The 19,462-nt window shown below is 53.6% G+C and overlaps 1 protein-coding gene across 1 annotated transcript; it reads left to right on the top strand.

The window, feature by feature from the left end:
* Nucleotides 1-266: 266 nt before the first annotated feature.
* MMP11 (matrix metallopeptidase 11) lies at nucleotides 267-19,410 on the top strand. The gene is made up of 8 exons (XM_049805675.1): nucleotides 267-448; nucleotides 9,587-9,837; nucleotides 11,086-11,229; nucleotides 12,247-12,380; nucleotides 15,166-15,413; nucleotides 16,055-16,268; nucleotides 17,641-17,898; nucleotides 18,835-19,410. Exons 1-8 carry the CDS (start codon nucleotides 323-325, stop codon nucleotides 18,966-18,968), a joined length of 1,509 nt encoding a protein of 502 aa, XP_049661632.1. The 5' UTR covers nucleotides 267-322; the 3' UTR covers nucleotides 18,969-19,410.
* The last annotated feature ends 52 nt before the right edge of the window (nucleotides 19,411-19,462 follow it).

Below are 19,462 nucleotides of genomic sequence, written 5' to 3'. Positions count from 1 at the left end.
CAGCCGCGGGAGGGGGGTCCCGACCGGCCCGCCCCGCTCCGCCCCGCCGCCCCCGGCGGCGGGGCGGAGCGGGGCGGGCCGGTCGGGACCCCCCCTCCCGCGATGCTGCCGGGCTGTGTCCCCCCGGCCCGTACAGCCGCGGCTCGGGGAGAACAAAAGGCAGGAGCGGGAGGAGGCGCGGGGAGGAGGAGGAGGAGGAGGAGGAGGAGGAGGAGGAGGAGGAGGAGGAGGGCAGGCGGCCACGGAGAGGGGAAGGGGGGGGGGGGGGGGAATGGAGAAATAAAAGGCTCAGCGGGGGGACACCCCCCCCCGCCTCCGCCCCATGTCCGAGCCCTCTCCGCCGCCCGGCATGGTCCGCCCGCCGCTGCCCGCCGCCGCCGCCGCCGCTTTGCTGGCCGCCGCTTTGCTGCACTGCGCGCCCGCCGCACCCGCCCGCCGCCACAAGCCGGTGAGTCGGGACCACCCGGTGACTCTCTCTCCGGTAATCCCCCCGATACTCTCCCCCCCACCCACCCCACCCCCCGAGGCTCTCCGGTACAGCTCCGAGGGGAGCATCGCCCCCACAAGCCGCTCTCGGGATGCCGGTACGGGCAGCAGCGATGCGCTGCCGGGAGTCACCGGCCGGGGGACGATGTCCCGGCGGTGTGGCCCCCCCCCCCAACCCGGGCACCCCCAGCTCCTCTTGGCACGTTAGGAAAGTTTTCCCAAGCGTGCTCCCTTCTGCGGAGCCAGCAAGGGAAAACCAGGGAGCGGGACGAGGAGGGTTTACGAGAGGACACGGGATCCCCCCTTCCTTTAAAGGCAGCCGAGCACTCGCTGCCTGCTAAAACCACCAACCCCCCCCTCCCCGCCTCATGCTGTGCTGGCAATTCCCAGAAGTGTTACGGGGAGACGAGGCTAAAGGGCTGAATCAAACGCGCAGGCAAGAGCGGAGCAGCGGAGCTCTTTTTTTCTTCCCGCACATGCCTGCCAGATCCCAGCACCTGGGATGGAGCTGCGAGCAGCAGGGACGGCCGCTGCCGGAGAAGAGCAGCGGATGGCGAGGGATTTCGGGGGACGGGAGAAGACAGAGAGCTCCTTGTGCTGGGAATGTGTGCGTGCGTAATTGGGTTATTATATACATGCGCTTCGCTAGCGTGCCATAAAATAATGACAGAGCAAATGCCCAGTAGCAGCCCAAGGGGATTAGTTCAGGTTCTGCCGATGGTTTTATTATCAGCTCTGTCATCTGAGTACTTTCTAACTTGGCTGCTAAATATGCTGTGGGCTGGGACTTGGCACCGAGCAGCCTTGGCCCCCAAAGCGCTTGTATTATTCCAAACGAAATGTCACTGCGCTTCGCCCCGCTCTGCCTCCGAGGAAGGTCAGGCCGAGCGCTCGGGCCGTGGCACTCTGCACCCCGGTCATGACACCGCTCGGCGGATTTTTCATCCCCATCTGAACGCAGCAAGTGGCGGGCTGGGAGGGCAGAGCTCCACCTGCGTAAAGCCGGAGACCTGTGAGCACGCTGGCTGGGCTGGCGGGTGCCTCACGCTCTGCCGTGTGCAGGCTGCTCCCGGAGGGACCTCCGTGGCCTCTGGTCCCGGTCTTGCTGTCAGCAAGGACCTGTGTGGGATCCCCAGGGAAAGGGGAGAGCCAGCCTGGGTTCTGCACCGTCTGAACTTGGGTCTGGTCCAGCTTCGACGTGCGCCGTTCGTTTCCTTTTGCCGGTGCTTGCATCTGCTGACTGACTGCAGAGATTGCTGGGGCTCATCTGCATTGGCCAGTACCCCTTGAATGGGGGGAATACACCAAACTGCTGAAGAGCACAGAGTTAATGCGGGGGTCCAGGTCTGCCCAGGCTCCTCGTCCATCTAAGCCACCATCACACTCCTGAAGAAGGTCCCCCCAGTTCTCAGTCCGCTGCCCAGAGATGGTTTCTTCCTCATCCCAGGCTAATGCTCTGCATCGTGAGTGCTAATACTTTCCTCTTGGCTGGAGTAACTCCAGGTGATGCTCCTACAGGTATGTTTTGTTCAGGAACACCTTGTGCTTGTGTGTTTCACCAGCCATGTGGAGCTTGGAGTTTCAGATCACTATATTTCACTCAGTCTTTGCAGAGGCAGTGGCTGCATTGGTTTGGGGTTGGAAATGGACAGAGGATTTGCCATTCTTTCAAATAGCAGTTCTCTCATCCCAAATAGCTGCTCTTCTGGGTTGCTTATCTGGTGTCTAGGCTTCTGAAGGTTATTCTACCGCCTCTGAGGTAAAGCCAGCATCACGGAGGCTGCTCTTACACATGACATAAGTAAGTTGACAGCAGCACACCCCATTCCTCTCCCGGCTAGGGTACGGATGTCAGCGCAGAACGGCTGAAGTGGGATTGCTGGGCTGACAGTGGCCCACGCGTACCACTCTCTACCCTCTCTAGAGAGCTCTGCCATGCCATCGCATCTTCACTTCTCTGGCTACTTTAAGTCTCTCTGCACAGAGAGATGTTCCCTGTGTCTAACAGCAGCTAATTTCCTGTCTGGGAACCTTTTGCTGTCGGGTGATGAATGAGAAAGGAGCTGAGGGGCTGAACTGGGAAAAGAGACTTGCACTCCTACAAGACAGACAACGGTGAATTCCTTGAGCTGTGCTAGTAGATGGGGTGGCCAAGGACCACCCTAGGCACTGCAGGATGCTGCACCATGGCTATGTGGTGCTCCAGTAACAAGTCACAATAGCAGTAACTGAGGGAGGAGGGAATCAAGGGCTAAGGTTCATTTTAAAGCCAGGCTACACAGGACAAGTTGCAGAAGGACCTGTGTTTTTTGTAGCAAACTCTGTCGATCTCCTTCACTTTTACATTAACGCCGAAAGAAAGAAAGAAAGAGAAAACTGAGAGCAGAATACAGGCTGTGTCTGGTGTCCACTGTAAAACTTGAGAACAAAAGATCTGCAGTCCTCGGGGCAGTGCACGCGCAGACATTGAATTCCTGCATTGCTTTCGGCTCCCCTGGGAAATCAAAGTCAGTCCATTTGCTGGGAAACTCTCTCTCAGTGGAGAAGTGGTGGGCACCCTCCCAGCTGCCAGCATAATCCCTCGGGAGCCATATCCTGTAGCTCTCACCCTGAACCCAGCAGGTTCCCCGCTGGAAGCATGGTGCTGCCTTCCCCGCAGCCCCGGAGGCCGCCTGTCTTGCTGAGGGCTCAGGCAGCTCCCACAGGAAGGGTTTGATTTGCACTCTTTGGTTTGGCTATTTAAAAACTGCAGTGAGCGTTGGGGTAATTTTAGGCATGTTTATCCTCTCCTCTGGGAGAGACTCAAGACACATGTAAGCAGTTATTCTCCAGCGGGTTTGTTGTGTTTGTGCTTTCACAAGCAACGCACATGCACACCCTGCAGTGTGGCAAGACTTGGGGTGTGCAGCTGGCAAAGCGGACTGGGAAGGGAGAAGAGAGCAGGGAGGAGGGAAGCACTTTGGGGAGGATCCCTCACTCCAGCTGATGCTGCACTTCACTTGCTTCACCCATGTGTATCCTGCCCTGGCACCCTAAGTTGGGGGCTCAGCAGAGGAAGGGTGCACTGTGTAGGTCTTGCTTAAAAAGAATCTTCCGTGGAAAAATTGTCCTGCAGACACTTTTCACAGCGGAGACATTGTCAGCTCTTTCCTACTAATCCCAAATACATAGACAGGTAAATGAGGCGTTCCTGGATATTCTTACACTGGGGATGGCTCAGCCTGTAACGTGAAGGGAAGCACTGCTGAGTCTGCACATAGCTGTCCAGCAAAATGAAAAGCAGAGCACTTCAGGGGTTCACTGAGGACCACAGACATGTTTTTAGAGGTTCGCTGAGATCCTGGTGCAGATGAGACCCACAAGGACAGACAGGTGACCAGACCTCCTCCTCTTAGTGGAATTTGGGCAGGAGAGACATCACCATCTCACAAAAGTGGCTCTGTGAAAATTAGTGGAGAGGGAAACCCGCCCCAGACATCTCCAGGACTTTGGGCAGGGGGAGAGTGCTTGTCTTGTGGGTTTGGAGATCCCAGCCTGCACATCTGAGCAGCATACGCTCCCCGAGGGTAGAACATCCACCCATAGCTCTGGAGAGGGCTGTGCTGCGCCACGCCAGGTGGCCATACTCAGTGGGAGATGTCCTGGCTGTTGTCCTTGGGCTGGGCACTGGTAGCTCATTGCTCACCTTAGTTTGGATGTAATTGCACAATGAACAAAACTTTTCAACCCCCTTCCTCCTCTGCCTGGAGTGTGCCACATCCTAGAGCGGTTTCTTCGTTTCAAGGGAATTTCTAGGTCATCAGATTAAGGGCTCTTGAAACCTTTTGCTATCCTGGCATCCTGGGGCTTGTTTGCTTTCTAAGTACGCCTGTTTCTGGCAAACTGTTGCTTGGGTGACACCAGCAGCTTGGTTGTGGTGTTGATGGACTAGACTCACAAACTGTCACGTAATTAAAGTGTCTGATAATAAAAATAGTCCTGCAGTGTTTATTCATTTGCTTTCTCTTGTTACATCACAGCCTGGGTCTTCTCATTCTGTCTGTGGGCATAAACATTTGCAGTCCATAATGTTTTATGTTCCACGTTGCTTAGGAAAAATAAACGTTTTCCTTTTTTCGTTGCCAACAACAACTGCCCCTAAATAATCCGGAAACAAACTGTCAGGCCCCAGGAGGTAGTGCTTCATGGTGCCACGGAGTATGGGAAGTGAGTGGAGAGGAACCTCCAACTGTGTATGCCCGGCCAGGCACTGTGGCACCTCCCGTTTGGCCTCATTTGGCCAAAGTTTGGCCTCAGCCTTTGCGTTCTCCCAGGCTCTGTCTGCAGAAGGACCAGGCTGCAGCCCAGCATGAAGGAGCCAGTCCTGTAGCAGAAGTATTTTGTGTAAGCAAAGAATTCATAGTTAGAGGGGTTGGGAAATTCTGCCTTTTTTTGGGAGAGGTAGGATCGATAAATCTGGTGGCTTTGCCTAGACATTGTTTCCACCAAGTTTCCATTGTTTCCACTAACAGCGCCTTGACCAGGAGCACGCTTAGCTCAGGGTGTGACCAGACTACAAACATAATCTATTTCTGCCATGAAATTTCGCCTGCAGCATTAGCACCTTCTGAGGCCAGCCTGCTTCTGGGACACAACCTGACTAGAGTGGAGCTGGCTCCAGTTTTACCACTAACTATCAGCTGTAGCTGCACTTTCAAATCCAACCCCTGCAAATCCATGCTGGGCTGAGAGGCAGGCTGGCCAAAAAGCTGGCCATGGTACTCTGTGCATCAGGACAACAGTGCTGATCTCAGGCAGGAATATTGCTGCAGCCTGTTAAGGGTGTCCAGAGCCCCTGAGGGGCACAGGCACCTGACAGTGGAAAGAAATGGGGTGAGAGAACTGTCTTACTTGAGAACTGCAGGAGAGGGCATCTCTGCTCTCCTTCCCCACGTGTTGAACTAAGCACAGGAGTGCTCCGAGGTGCAGGCTCGTAGCTGGGAGGAGGATAATGCTACTAGCCAAAGAGGCAGCAAACACCAGGGTCTCGACAAACACTCAGAGTAATAGAAGGAGAAAGTAGGGAGAAACAGAAAAGCAGCAACAGAAGGGACAGGGAGGTGGGGAGAAAGCCCATGAGCTCATCCCCTAGCAGAAGAGGAAACAGCCCCCAGTGACAGGGGAAGTATCCAAGACTGATGGGATTCGCGTTGTAACTTGTCCAGTCGCTCCTGTCTGACGGGGAGAGGGGTCTTCTTTCATGTCCGTGCTGCAGAAGTAAGCAGGAGCCCAGGTAATTAGGTACACAACAGAGGAGACAAGTTTAAGTTCAGGGCAGGCAGCAGAGGATGGACCCAGGCCGAGGAGAGCATTGGTTTTGTCAGTACCAGGCATTGGCCTCACTCTTGAGGTTATTTATACACAGCGTTGCTGATACTCCACTGTGCTGCTCCGGCTGCTTCTCCTCCTGGGAGGCTCTGGAAGGCAAATGCTGCCCAACACAATGAGGTTAAAGATGCTCCTGGCTCCTCAGGATGGCTGGGACACTTCCTGGGATGCTTGGCCGGTGTTCATCTGGCCCCAGCAGACCCAGAAGTGATGCTGTTGTATCACACCACTTGAGGGCTGATAAAGCTGCGAGGAACTGAGTGGGCAGTCTGTACCTCCGCTGTGGTTTCTACTCTCCCATGGGATCTGTCCTTTCCCTCCTGTTCCCTCTCAGCCTTTTGGTCACAAGGCTGCAGGAAGAGGCACTTTCTTTGTGAGGAGTTGTGGCCAGCCTGCAGCACAGCCCTCTTTGTGTATAGCTTTGCTCCTCTGTGCTCGTGTTGCGCAGAGATTTTGCTGCTCAGTCTCTATTGCAAAGCGCTGGCCTCTTCCTTTGGCTAAGAACTGTCTGTTCCCATGCACAGCTGCCACCCCTGACTGCAGGTTATACTGGGAAGGGCAGTGCAAGTGGTTGCACACCCTTCGCCAGAGGCTCAGATCTGGCTCTGCACTCAGCTAGTCTGAACGCCTGCCATGGGTTGCAGGGATTTTCCTTTGCTTTTGTCTTCGGTAATCATTTCCCCTCTGGTGGTGAGATGGGAGGAGTGGGGATGCCCTGATCCAATCCGTTACCCAGCAGCCAGTGCCCTCCTCATCCTCTCTTCACAGATCTGTACTAGCTTCAGCAGCAGCACAGCCCTAAGCAAACCCCTAAGCATACAGTTGGGGCATTATACCACAGCTCGGGAGAACAAAGCAGGATCTCCCCAGGAGAGGGTGGCTTCAGTGCTGTGTGGGAAGGATGCAACCTTAGCAAGAGGACACGAGAGGACACATTATCTAAGCCTTGGGAAGTGCCTGCAGCGAGGTGTGTCCAGCCAAGGAGACTGAAATCTCTAGCTTGATGTGTCTCCTGAGCATTGTTTGGCAAGTGGTTTCTGCCCGTCACATTTCCCCTTGCTGGCTGCGCCTGCAGTGGCATTTTCCAGCCCTTTCCTGCCATGGTGCTAATGTCGGTGCAGTGACGACAGGGAGAGACTCGCTGTTTGTCTAGGGGCACAGTGAGCACACGGGGCAGCAGGGCAGGTCTTGCCTCCTGCTTCCACCCAGTGCCGTTCGCAGGGTCACGCTGTGTCCCCTCCCAGGGCCCGGTCTCAGCAGAGGGCAGGCAGGCAGGAGCAGGGAGGCTCCTGCCTAAGGCAGGGTGGGGTTTGGATGGCTAGAAGCTGGGATTCAGGCCAGTGGCCTTGAGGTAACCAAAGAGGAGAGAGAAAACCTACCTCTGGTCTGCCTCTGAACATGGAATCCCTTGGGGCCAGAAGAAAACAGGCAGTTCCTCCTCTCCCTGCTCCTGCTTGGAGGAAAGTCATAATCTCCAGTTTATGCAAGTGCCCCCAGCTGGTAAGGCAACAACTGGCCTTCCCAGGAGACCGGGCAGGGGGGGTGTGTGTGTGTGCACACGCACATAGGCAAGACAAAAAACAGCAGCAAGCCCATCTGGGACAGCCTCAGCCTGCTCACCTACCTGGGCAACTCCTGAGGGTTTCCCAGTGCTCCCTTGCAGTTCCACAGCAAGGGCTCTCCCCAGGGTCCATCTCTACTCTCCTCATGTGCCTTGGAGCAGCTGTCCTGCACCTCCTGGGAAACCAGACACATTCATCACCCCATGTCCTCGGGTGACAGGACCTGCCTCTGGTGGCAGTGGGTGCTCTTGAGCTCACCCAGGAGCAAGGAACTGAGTGGCCCCTCAGGCTGGGCTTTGGTGACACAGCTGCCATTATATGCTTGGCAGAGGGTCTCATCAGGGCTGGGAGCAAGGTGTTGGCCAGGGCATGAACCTTACCAGCTCCTCCTGCCAGCTGTCCTTCACAAATGCTAGCTGCCAGCTCAGGCAGGGTGTCAGGCAGCTCGCAGAGAGCTCCTCTTAGAGATACAGGTACCTCTGACAGGGCAGGACTCCAGCATTCAGCAGGAGCAGCCTGCTGCAGACTCCCCTGGGACAGGCCAGCTCGTACTCCATCCTTCCACTAAAACAGTGGTTGGATTCTTAATGCCATGGCTGGTGGCTTGGGTAGGCTTTGCTCTTCAGGATGTAAAATGGCTTTCTCTCTTTGCATGTGTTGATGGTGCAGTTCCCGTGGTGTGTGAAAGTGCACTGGGACACCAGGACTGGGTTGATGGTTTCTAAGGCAAAGGCTGGCAGGTGCCAAGCCACCAAGGTTGTCCGTCTGGCCGGGGAGGACAAGCCGGCAGGCTGGAGTGGTGACAGACACACGAAAAGCCGGACACCTAAACTGCACCTTGTGTGACCTCCCTTGCTCCTTTTTCCATCTGTGCATCACTCAGAGGCACAGGGCCACTGCAGAGCTGGGAGCTCAGTAGCGGAATTAATGCCAAGGGCTTCACACTTCATTCCAGCCTGCATGAATGGGCTCATTGTAGGGAAGAGAGTGGCGGCAGCACGCGGATTACACGGCATCATGGCAGCTCTGGCATCATGCCATCCTGACCTTTGTGTCCCCGGCAGGGCAGCCAGGAGAGCTGGCCTGGAAGAAGGCAGCTCTTTGCAGGGGAAGGAAGGGGACCCCTAAAGCCCTGGGGCCCTGTGGGACAGAGCCTGCCAGTCTGAGGAGAGATGCATCACTGCTGCATCTCTGCTCCTCCTGCTGCTCAAACACCTTTAAATTTGCCTGCACAGAATCAGGCAAAAAGTCTGCATTTGGTCTTCTGGCTTGCATGGTGATGCAGGGCCAAGCGTCTCTCACCCCACATGCGTCACAGCAGGTTGGGGATTACGCTTGGGTCATGTCATGGTGGCCCCATAGTCCTGCTGTCAGGTGGAAAACCAATGGAAGGCAGCTAATTAGTGTTACTTCACATTGCCAAGAGGAATTGTGCTTTTCCAACTAAGTGTGGGAGAGCCCAGGTGATCTTATCCCCAAGCAGAGTCACAGGCACAGCGAGGCAGGGGCGTATGGTCCTGTGCCTCACTCTGCAGAGTCGGTGACCTCAGGCAGTGATAGGGACTGCAGGGACAGTCACTGCTGCTCTCTGCCCCATGGGCTGGGCTAAGTCACCCCCAGGCCCATGTGTCCTGCTCTCCAGCTTGTGATGTCCCCTAGCCATGCTGAGAGCCTGCTCACCATGCCAGGACAGCAAGGGGACACCATGGAAGCAACAGCATGGAGCACAACTGTGTGCTGGGAACTAAAGGCTTCCTCCCATTAATATCACCTCTACCCAGGGCCAGGAGGGAATAAAGGATTTGGGGGAAAGGGGGAGAATTTTCTCTCTAGTGATTTGTTTCATTCTTGAAGGGTCTGGTTCCCATCCACTGCTTGCTAAAGCATTTCCTGCCGGCCAGCCGCCAAGGAAAAGCGGACCAAAAATAGCCCAGTGCTTATGGGGTGCCATGGCATGACATAGGGCCTCCCAGGTGCGACCTGGCCTCGGAGCAGCAGAGCCCAGGGAACGGAGGATGTTTGTGGGGAGCAGTTAGTGCCCTAGCAGTGGGGGAACAGTCCCAGGCAGAGAAACTCACCACTGCAGGACTGCTGTGGGCAGATGTTCACCGCTTTGCATCAGGATGTCTCTTCCCAGACACTGAAGTCATGGCTTTGCTTTTCCCTTTTAGGACATGTCTCGAAAGCATCACACCTGGAAGGAGCAGAGTCCTTGGCTGTCTTCCTTGGTGAATGCTGTGGGGACCGGTGTGCCTGCCAAGGGCTTCCCCGTGGGTGCAGATGAGCAGGTGGCACGCTGGAACCCACCCCGCTGCGGCGTGCCGGACCTCCCAGTGTTGCCAGATGGCCAGAACGGGCGGAACCGGCAGAAGCGGTTTGTCCTCTCCGGTGGACGCTGGGACAAGACCGATCTCACCTACAAGTAAGAGAGGCCCGAAAACGGGAGTCAGGCTGGTTTGCTTCTCCCTCCCCAAACCTCTCAGTCTGATGTTCCCTGGAGCGTGGCACGCTGTGATGTGACCATAAAAGCTGGAGGGCAGCCAGGGGGCAGGGGAGCCACATGCTGAACCACCAGCAGAGTTGTACCCAGCACCTCCACATCCCCTCATACACACCCTCCCATAAACACAGCTGCCCACCCACCCCTGCCCAAACGCATTCTGCACAGCCATTGCATCACCCCTCGCTCAGTCCCGCATCAACACCCCCGTGCGCATACAATCACTTCCTTACATCAAACCCCTGACACGTGCCGAGCCGAGCCTCCAACACCAGTCCTCTCGCGCTGTACCTCTGCCCCTACAGCCACCCCGCTGTGGGCTCACCTCACAGTTTATTTTAAAAAGACCTTTTTATTCAGCTGTTATTGATGTTCCCATAAACACGACTTCAGCGTAAAGTTTTGCCCAAATCACCCCACACATTGTTAATTGCAGATCTGCTCAACAGGCTTGCGGGAGGGTTGTGCTGCCTCCCCAGTTGTCCACAGGGGCATGAGTGGAGAAGTGAGCACACTTGTATGGACCTTGACAGCATGTAAATCATCTTCTGTTTAATTAAATGCAGGGGACAGTTCCTCATAGTGTTAGGGGCCTGTAGATAACAGAAAGGCTTCTATTTTTTTCTTTTTTTTTTGTCAACAAAGTTAAAGAAAGAAACACAGCAGAGATGAACACACACCAACACTGTTAATGGAAGGGAAAGAAAGCTCCATCTGTGGCAGACCTTACAGCCTGCTTATGTTATAGGGGGGCAGAAGAGGCAGCAGCTGCTCTGAATGAGCCCAGGTTTCCAGGGGCAAAAAATGCAGAGATTAAGGAGGAGAAATCACATCACACCACTCCCAGGCACCTCTGTGGGGGTGGACCCACAGGAGACAGACCTGGGAAATACTGCAGCACTTCAGGAAAACACAGATCTGCAAAGCTCTCCAGAGAGCTCACCTCTGGGCCCACCAGCCAGAGTGCTTCAACACTAATGGCATTTATCTGCTGCACATGTTGCTTGGAAGAGGGTGCTGGGGCAGTGCTTGAATGGATTGGAAATGTTCTGGTGCTGAGAGAGAGTGGCAGCCCTAGTGACGTTGATCCTACAGCTAGCGTCTTCACGACAGCAGTGTCCATGGGACAGTGTCTGATGCTCTCCTCATCCAGTGTCCGTTGCCTTTCAGAATTATCAGGTTCCCGTGGCAACTTGTAAAAGCTAAAGTGAGAAGGACCATCGAGGAAGCTTTGAAAGTGTGGAGTGACGTGACCCCGCTGACCTTCACTGAGGTGCAGGAGGGACGGGCTGACATCGTCATCGATTTCACAAGGTGAGCATGGTGGGCAGCAGCACCCTCCTCCCAGACAGAGAAGCAACCTTCCACGCAAAGACCCCAAGCCTCTAACCAGAGCAGAGAACTGCCAGCACACAAGTCAGGCACTTAAATGGAGGTTCACTTCTGCTTTCAGATGCGGATGTTTTGGGGTTTGTTTTTTTTTGTCAGTTGTGGGCTGCTTGGTGTAAGTGCAGCTGTTCCATGCTGGCTGTGCACAGTACTGTTACTGATCATTCATTAATTTTCCTGGTATATTTACGTTTCTCTGCCCACGGACTGTTTTCCTAAGCGTTTGTTTTGACTTTCCATCTTCAGGTCCTCCATCCTGTCCCTTGACTGAACAACGTAACTGTCTGCCCAAAGACAAATGCAGTTTCTTGGTCAAATGAATCTTGGCTCTTGGCCTGAAATTCACTTTTGGCAAAATACGCATGGGGGCAAAGACTTCCCTCTGCTGCGTGTTTGCACAGAACTAATAAAGGCAGTGGAGACCGTCCAAGCAGTGATGCAATTTGCATGCTGTGTATTTGCCTGTGCCTCCTTCAGCTCTCTAAAGTGGCCATGTCTCTCATGGGTTACCTTCATTACTCAACAGTGGGCTTGGCTTGAGTGAGGACCTGAGGGTTTGGCTGGATTTGCTGCCGGCTGCCCCTCTGCATTCCCCCACCACTCAGCTATGTTGACTTAATCTTGGCTTGAGCAGTCATCTCCTTAATTCTTTAGGCTCCATGATCAGCTTTGGGCTGGAAGCTGAACAGGGGGAGGAGAGAAACATCCCTGAGAAAACATACGAACTCCCCAGGGCTTGGCGTGACCAAGCTCTGCTTCCTCAGAAGTGGGTTTGTGGCAATCAGAAGGGCTCCGAGCAGTTGGTCTGGACTGGTGGGATGAACTTGGGATGGGAGTGAGAGCTGCTGTCCCCTCGCAGTGGCTCCCCACCTTTGGCCATACAATGCTGTTCACTGGAGGTACGTGACTGTTTGTCTGAGGTGCAACGTGTCTTCCCTCCAGGTACTGGCATGGAGACAACTTGCCTTTTGATGGGCCAGGAGGAATCCTGGCACACGCGTTCTTCCCAAAGACACACCGGGAGGGAGACGTCCATTTTGACTATGATGAGACCTGGACGATTGGGAACAACCTGGGTACGGTACTGTTTCAAGGGGAGCTGTGGACGCTCCAGGATGCTTATCGGTGCGCTTTGAAATTATTCTGTTGTGATGTGAACAGGGGCCCTGTAAAACTGAGAGGCAACAATCATTTTTGTGGTGTGCATTGTTGCACCCCACCACTTACAAGCCTACTGTTAGTATTGAGGTCTTTCCTTGTCATTTTTCAGCCACATCAAAGCAAGTGTCCAGCAACCAGGACCCTGGCTGCCTGGTGGGCTCCCCCTTAGTGGGGAAAGAAAGAGAGACAGCTCCTCTGCCCAGCTATCTGCCCTGCCACTTGGGAATTGCACCCAGCATTGGCAGGAGCCATTAGAAATAAAGCAAGGGAAGGATGAAGGAAAACTGAGGCTCAAGCACCGGGTGACACGGTTGTCTTCCAAAGGACAGCCTCAGCCCCAGTCCCTGCAAGCACTGTTCACCATCTGCCCTCAAACAAGTCCATAAAGGGAAACCACCCAGGCTCCAGATCTGTCCCCGTAGCCTGGGAATGCTCTGACCATAAACAACACCACATTGAGTCAAGATTCTTTTTTTTCTTTTTTTTTTTTTTTTTTTTTTTTTTTTTTTTTGCTAATAATAGATCCAGGCTGGTAGCTTGGGCACTCAGGGTCTGGTGTCACAGTATCTCATGAGATACTGCAGTACCGCCTGGGACCATCTGGATCAGTGCCCAAAGCATCAGTTTCTGCAAGACCCACCAAAATTAACCCAGGTCAGCCCCTCCTCCTCCTTCCCAGTTTATCTACAGGGACAAAGAAACAATCACAAAGCCCAAGTTAAACCGCTGCCTCTCTGGGGTTTCCCAAACATTTTGCCACGTTCAGGGCTCAGATGGGCTCCCCCAAAGTCTACGTCACTGTCAGTTGTACGCCAACTTAAGTCTCTGGGTCAGGCACAGGACCGCTATGTCTCCGACCCTGCTCATGCTGACCCAAAACAAGAACCAGAGAGCACCAGACCTTTCTGCAGAAGTGTTTCTGCTCTTGAGAGAAAGGTGGGCTCTGCCATTTTTCACCCTCTGTTGGGGCTGCCTGTGTTGTTGAAGAATTTCCTACATTCTCCCACAGAGACAGTGTTGGAGGCAAACCAGGAACTGAAAATGGATGCCAGTTACCGTCAGAATCCAGCCCTATTCCATGGCCTTTTTTTCCTCCTCTACGTCTTCCATAAATAAATGTTGTAAAAGCTCTTTGCAGCTAATTGCCATTTAATATGCTGAAAAGAGCTTTACAATATAAACATGGATAAATCCTTGACTCAGCTCTCAGTGAGACGGGGAAATCCTTAGCCTCATTTTACAGACGGGAAAGCAGAAGTACAAGGAGGGCTAAGGTGTGCCCTGGGGTCACCCCAGAGCCCTGCAAGAAGCAGGACTCCACGTGGAGGACCTTCTGTGAGGGACACAGTATTGCTGCCCAGCACAGCTCCTTCAGGCGTGCTGTTGTTCACCTTCCCCAGAGAATCTGACAATAGCACAGCTGATCTGCCAACACTGGAAAGCATCGAGTGAGGAGTCTGCCAAGCTAAACAGAAGTGTCTGAAAGTTTGTAATAAATCACTGACATAGAAACCCCACTTTCTCAGCTGACCTAGATGTGTCGATTTAATTGAGTCAGTGCTGTGCAAATTCATCGCTTCAACGTAAAGCTGACCAGCAGAGGAAGACAGGGGCTCACCTTCCCCTCTGCCCTTCCCAGGTGTTCCTCCCAGCTGCATCCCTCCCTGTCCCGTCCCATCCCATTCCATCCTGTCCCAGTGCTGAGAAGTGACCTGCTCCCCTGGAGCCAGCAGGGAAATCCTGCTTGGAGCAGCGAGGCTGGCTGACTCACATCCCTGCCCTTCTCATCACTTGGGCTGCAGCTTGGAGGATTTCTGGCTGAGGAAAAGTGAATGAATACGCTGGGACTTGTCAACAACCAGCCCCGCTCAGAAGCTTCGCTGCTTAATATGCCTCTCTTCTAGCTTTCCCTGAAATTCATCAACTTCAAAAATGATCCATTGGAAGCTATACCACACCTGCCAAATGACACATTTTTGCATACTGAAATCGACTTTTCCCCCTCTCCTTTTCTAGTTGCTCCAAGGTCATGTATTCCTAAAACGTGATCTCCCATAAATCTACTTGAGTCTGGTGAAGGCGGCCCAGGCCTTGATATTGGATAAATTTTTATGGATTTGTTTCTAAATGTCACCTTCTTGCTACAGTCCACACAGAAGCAATAAAGGAGCTCCCTCTGCTGTCTGTGTGACAATGGCCATTAGCAAGTTTTAATCCTCCCTGACACAGGTATCTTCCACAGTGGATGTGATCTAAGTGGGACCTGATACGCTGCTGCTGTAGCCAACAACTGCTGCAAGGCTGGGTGGACAAAATCTAACCTTACCACCCCGACATCTACTTCTATGGGCCAGACTTCCTCCCTGTGCAAATTTCATCTACCCAAAAGCACACAGAAAACCCTTTTCTTCCTGATAGCTGGTGGGGTACAGAAGCCCCTGGCGACAGAATTACAAATTACCAACATGCCCAGGCTCGTACTACCTCAGTGTATGAATTCACTCAGAGTGCTCCAGGAAAACCCTGGGAACAACAACCTGTGAGGACTGTAGTCAAGACTGATTTCTCTTTCCTCGCATTAGGCTCCTACAACATACCTCAATGCATTGTCAGTGGCTGACAATTGGTAGAAGTGAGCCTAGGAGGCAGGCGTCCCATACACAAGCAGGCAAAAGCATCTTCCATCTTTTCCCTTTGCAGGCACTGACCTTCTCCAAGTGGCTGCTCATGAGTTTGGCCACGTCCTGGGCCTGCAGCACACAGCTGTCTCCAAGTCACTAATGTCTCCTTTCTACATCTTCCGCTACCCACTAAGCCTGAGTGAGGATGACAAGCAAGGTATCCAGTACCTCTACGGGAAACCCAAACTGGATCCCAACCCAACCCCAACTCAGCCAGCAGAGCCGCTCCAGCCAGACCTTGAAACAAATGAAATCACCAACGTGGAGGTGAGTCAACAGCTTGTCCGTGTCCTCCTCTAACACCACGGCTGGGACTGTCCTCACCAGGAGGCCAGCAGCAGGCTTACACATGGTTTGGGGTCTGTGCCTTCCATGCACGCTGCTGAGCTCAGGTCTGGACCCCATGGCTGGCACCGCCAGCCAGCCTGGGATGTGTGGGGAGGGGATCTTTGGGCAGCACATACCCAACCAAAACTAGCTGAAAGCAGGACAGTTGCATTAGCGACCCACAGAGTTTTGCAGCCCTGGAGCTGTTTGGCCAGGCCATGCCTGAAGCAAGTGCTGTAGATGCCAGAGGGCAGGGGATCCTGTTGTTGAAACCTCCTTCTGCCTAACCATGCCTGGGAGGTCTTCTTCTGAGCAGCGTCCCTTAGGAACGGGCTGGATTTAAACAGCATTTAGGAAAAGATTCTGCTGCCAGGAGCGGAGGGTGTTAGCAGGCTTTGCTGATGAGACATCAGGAGGATGTATGGCCCTTCTGTGGGCTCAAAGTGAGGGCGGCCAAGTGCGGTGCAGGGTAAAGGTGCAGGGTAAAGGCCTGGGCGCAGGGAGTTCTCGTCTGTTGAACCCAGCCTGGGCAAGGGGGGGCTCCCATGAGTCCAAGCACCTGACCGACCGTGCTTTGGCAGTCTGTGCAGCCTGATGCCTGCGACACAGCTTTCGAAGCCGCGTCCACCATCCGAGGGGAGCTGTTCTTCTTCAAGTCCCGCTATGTGTGGCGGCTCCGAGCTGGAAAGCTGCAGGATGGGTACCCAGCCCTGGCCTCCCGCCACTGGCAGGGGATCCCCAGCTCTGTCGATGCCACCTTCGAGGACCCTCTGGGCAATATCTGGTTTTTCCAAGGTAAGAGCTGGACTGGGATCAGACAGCTCAGAAATGTGTCTTCTTTACTGAGGGCTATTCAGGACCCAACAAGTTCCTGAGAAAAAAAACTTTCTGGGCATCCTCAGCAATCCAGTGATCCTTGCTATTTGTTTCTTTCTCTGTTTAAACCTTTTAGCAGATATTGGAGAGGAAAAGAGAAGGAGGGGTCACTTTTATTTTAGACACAGTCATGATATCCCATTCTCCTCCTCTGGAACACAGAGGAGCCTCTGCCCTGGCAACACTGCAGAGGAGGAGGAAGGAAACACTTGCTCCATCTCCCCAGCTGTCCTTGGAAGCACTGTGCCAGAAGAGAGCCCCAGACACTTTCACAGGTTGTGAAACTCCCGAGCCTGTGCCCCTGAGGCCCTGCTCAGGGGATGGACAGCATCTTCTCTGCACCTCAGAGGCCTGGATGCAGAGCTTCTGTAGTACCCCCAGACTGAGTGAGCCTACAGGGGGCTTGTGTGCAGAGCCAGGCAACCTCCTGCCACCATGGGGATTAAAAACCAGTCACCCACAGGGAGCCAAACCTCCTCCCGGTCACTTCTGGATTTCAAGACCAGCAACAACCCCTGTTTCAGCTCCACTGTTTTCCTTAGTGCTGTTTCCAAGTGTAAATTTAATAGTGGGGATGCAGAATGACGTGGGTGTCCAGCTGCCTTGCGTGTGCATGCCCCGTCTGCGTGCTGTGAGACCGAGTACCACTAAGCACACCACGTGGCTCTGCAGGCAGTGTTCCTGCATAAACAGATTACTTAGCACCTGACCTGCACACTAGGACTTACAGTGCTAAAATTGGCAGGCTCCTACCATGAGTTAAAATGAGATAAGGGGAAAAAGTATTACATGCCATAGGCTAATTAAAGAGATTCCCATTTTAATCTAATCTGGAAATATGCTTCCAGTCTCTGTTTCAGCTTGGCAATTTCTTCCTCATTTCTGTAGCTTGCTCCTTTACAGCCGCATGCCCCCTTTATGCCTGTGCATGCCCACATATGTTCTCTTCCAAGCGCTGAGTTTGCAGGGTAGAGGCTGCTTCCTCCCGCCAAGTCTTTTATTATAACTTTCACAAATAGGAGAAAAGACATCTGCTAAAATGGTCCTCCTCGTCCCACCACTGACACCCTCCAGGTTGGACCGAGGTGGGAAGTCAACTCCTTGCAGTGATGGCACTTTGGGCACCCATCAGTGACAGTGTCCATGACACTGGTGGGGTTTTTGCCTCTCAGGCGCGTCTTTCCCTGGGAACTCTGCCAAGGCACCAGCTGCAGCTGTGCAGTTCACTGCCAAATTATCAGACACCAAAAAGCTTCTGACCCCTTGTCTCGCTTTTCTGTCTCCTTGCCAGATTCTCAGTACTGGATTTACGATGGTGAGAGACGGGTATCTGGTCCCACCCCGACTGTGGAGCTGGGACTCCCTGCATCCCCTGTGCAGGCAGCTCTGGTGTGGGGGGCTGAGAAGAACAAGATCTACATCTTCAGTGGAGGCAACTACTGGCGCTTCAACCCTCACACCCGCCAGGTGGACAACATCTACCCCCGCACCATGGCTGACTGGCGTGGCGTCCCTCCGGAGATAGATGCGGCTTTTCAGGATGAGTTCGGTCAGTGCCAGCAGGGACATGGCCTGCTCTGGGGTGGGTGCTTAGGCTGACACCACTGCCCAGCTGGAAGAACTGGGCAGATTTAGACATTTGGTAGTAGTGGACACTTCCCAGCCGTAGCACATGCCATATAGTGCAGAGAGCAAGGGGCAGCTCCCTCCGGTGGGTAGGGAACTGAGGCTTCTCTCATAAAAGTAAGAAGTTTTATCATTATTCATTGCAATAATCAAGTTAAGTATCTGATAGAAAGAATTCAAACTTCTGACCAAGAAATGGACACAGAGTCTAGCCAGCTGTCACCTCTCCTGACAAAGAAAGAGATGAGAAGACAGCAGAAATTATGCCCACGCTTCAGCCTAGGCAGCTGTCCTGAATGAACAGGCTGCTTTTGGTATTGCCTAGTCCTCCCAGATGTGCCCCATGCTGAAGACAATATGGTAGTGCCACAGAAACACTGGGGACAGCCAGCATGCTTGGGATGACAGGTGTGGTGACTACCTCTTTCCTCCCAAAGGATGCAGTGGCACGGCTCCCGCTGCTTCCAGAGCCTAAATCCCAGGGCAGCTTCCCCGCAGTAACAGATGGTCTGCAGCGGGTCTTCACAAGCTCCCTGTCATAGGCCCTGTTCAGCTCCTAGACATCCTCTGCCCTCTCAGGGCCAGGACACTACATGGGTACAGCATATTTAAAACCACCAGGCGTATAAAATAAAATCCATCCTGTTTTTTCTCCCATCAAAACCAAAACAGTGTGAAAGAACAGTCAGTGTAAGCCACAAACCTGGGTTCAATGAAATTAATCTAGCAGCATCTCCTGCCTCTTCCAGGCTCTCTTTTGGTACTGCACATGCTGCAGTGTCAGCTAGACAAAATGCTAGGAAAGAGCTCTGAGCTGCACGAACCCTGCCTCTTCTAACCCTTCCTCTCTCACCCACAGGTTTTGCCTACTTCCTGAGAGGTCGAGATTACTGGAAGTTCGACCCAGTCCAGGTGAAAGTGCTGGAGGGCTACCCACGCCAGATCAGCCAGGACTTCTTCAGCTGTACACCCTCCTCCAACTCCTTCAGATGAGGGGGATGCCTGTGTCTTTCACACTCCCCTTTCATCACCCTTACCTCCAGCAGCCACACAGAGGGTTCCCTCTGCCATTCCTGGCCTCCTTCCAGGCTCAGCATCTGACACAACAGGTGTCTGTCCCAACAAGTGACAAAGTTTGCTCCTGTCCAGTTCCAGCAGCCCCAGCTTCAGTTGTTATCAATATAAAAGCATTTGCCGTGTTCTTTGCAGGCAAGAGCGGCCACACTAAACACTTAACGTGGCCACACTGTTCTAGCAATAGCATCCCAAAAGCCATCAAGCCAGCCTGGATTGGGATCACGCACTCCTAATTAACCCGGACCCCATCCTGTAGAACTGATCCGATGGCATTTCCTATGTTTACATAGCTCACAACAGCAGCCCTTTGCTGCTCCAGACGTTGGCCTCGGAAGAGGGCTTCCATCGAGACGCCTCCCTTGGCCTTAGCCAGGGGCTTTGAAGGACACCGACTGTACCTGCGGAGGAAC

This window comes from Accipiter gentilis, chromosome 7 (assembly GCF_929443795.1).
Source record: "Accipiter gentilis chromosome 7, bAccGen1.1, whole genome shotgun sequence".
Taxonomy (NCBI): Eukaryota; Metazoa; Chordata; class Aves; order Accipitriformes; family Accipitridae; genus Astur; species Astur gentilis.
This window is presented reverse-complemented; position numbering and strand designations above follow the sequence as displayed.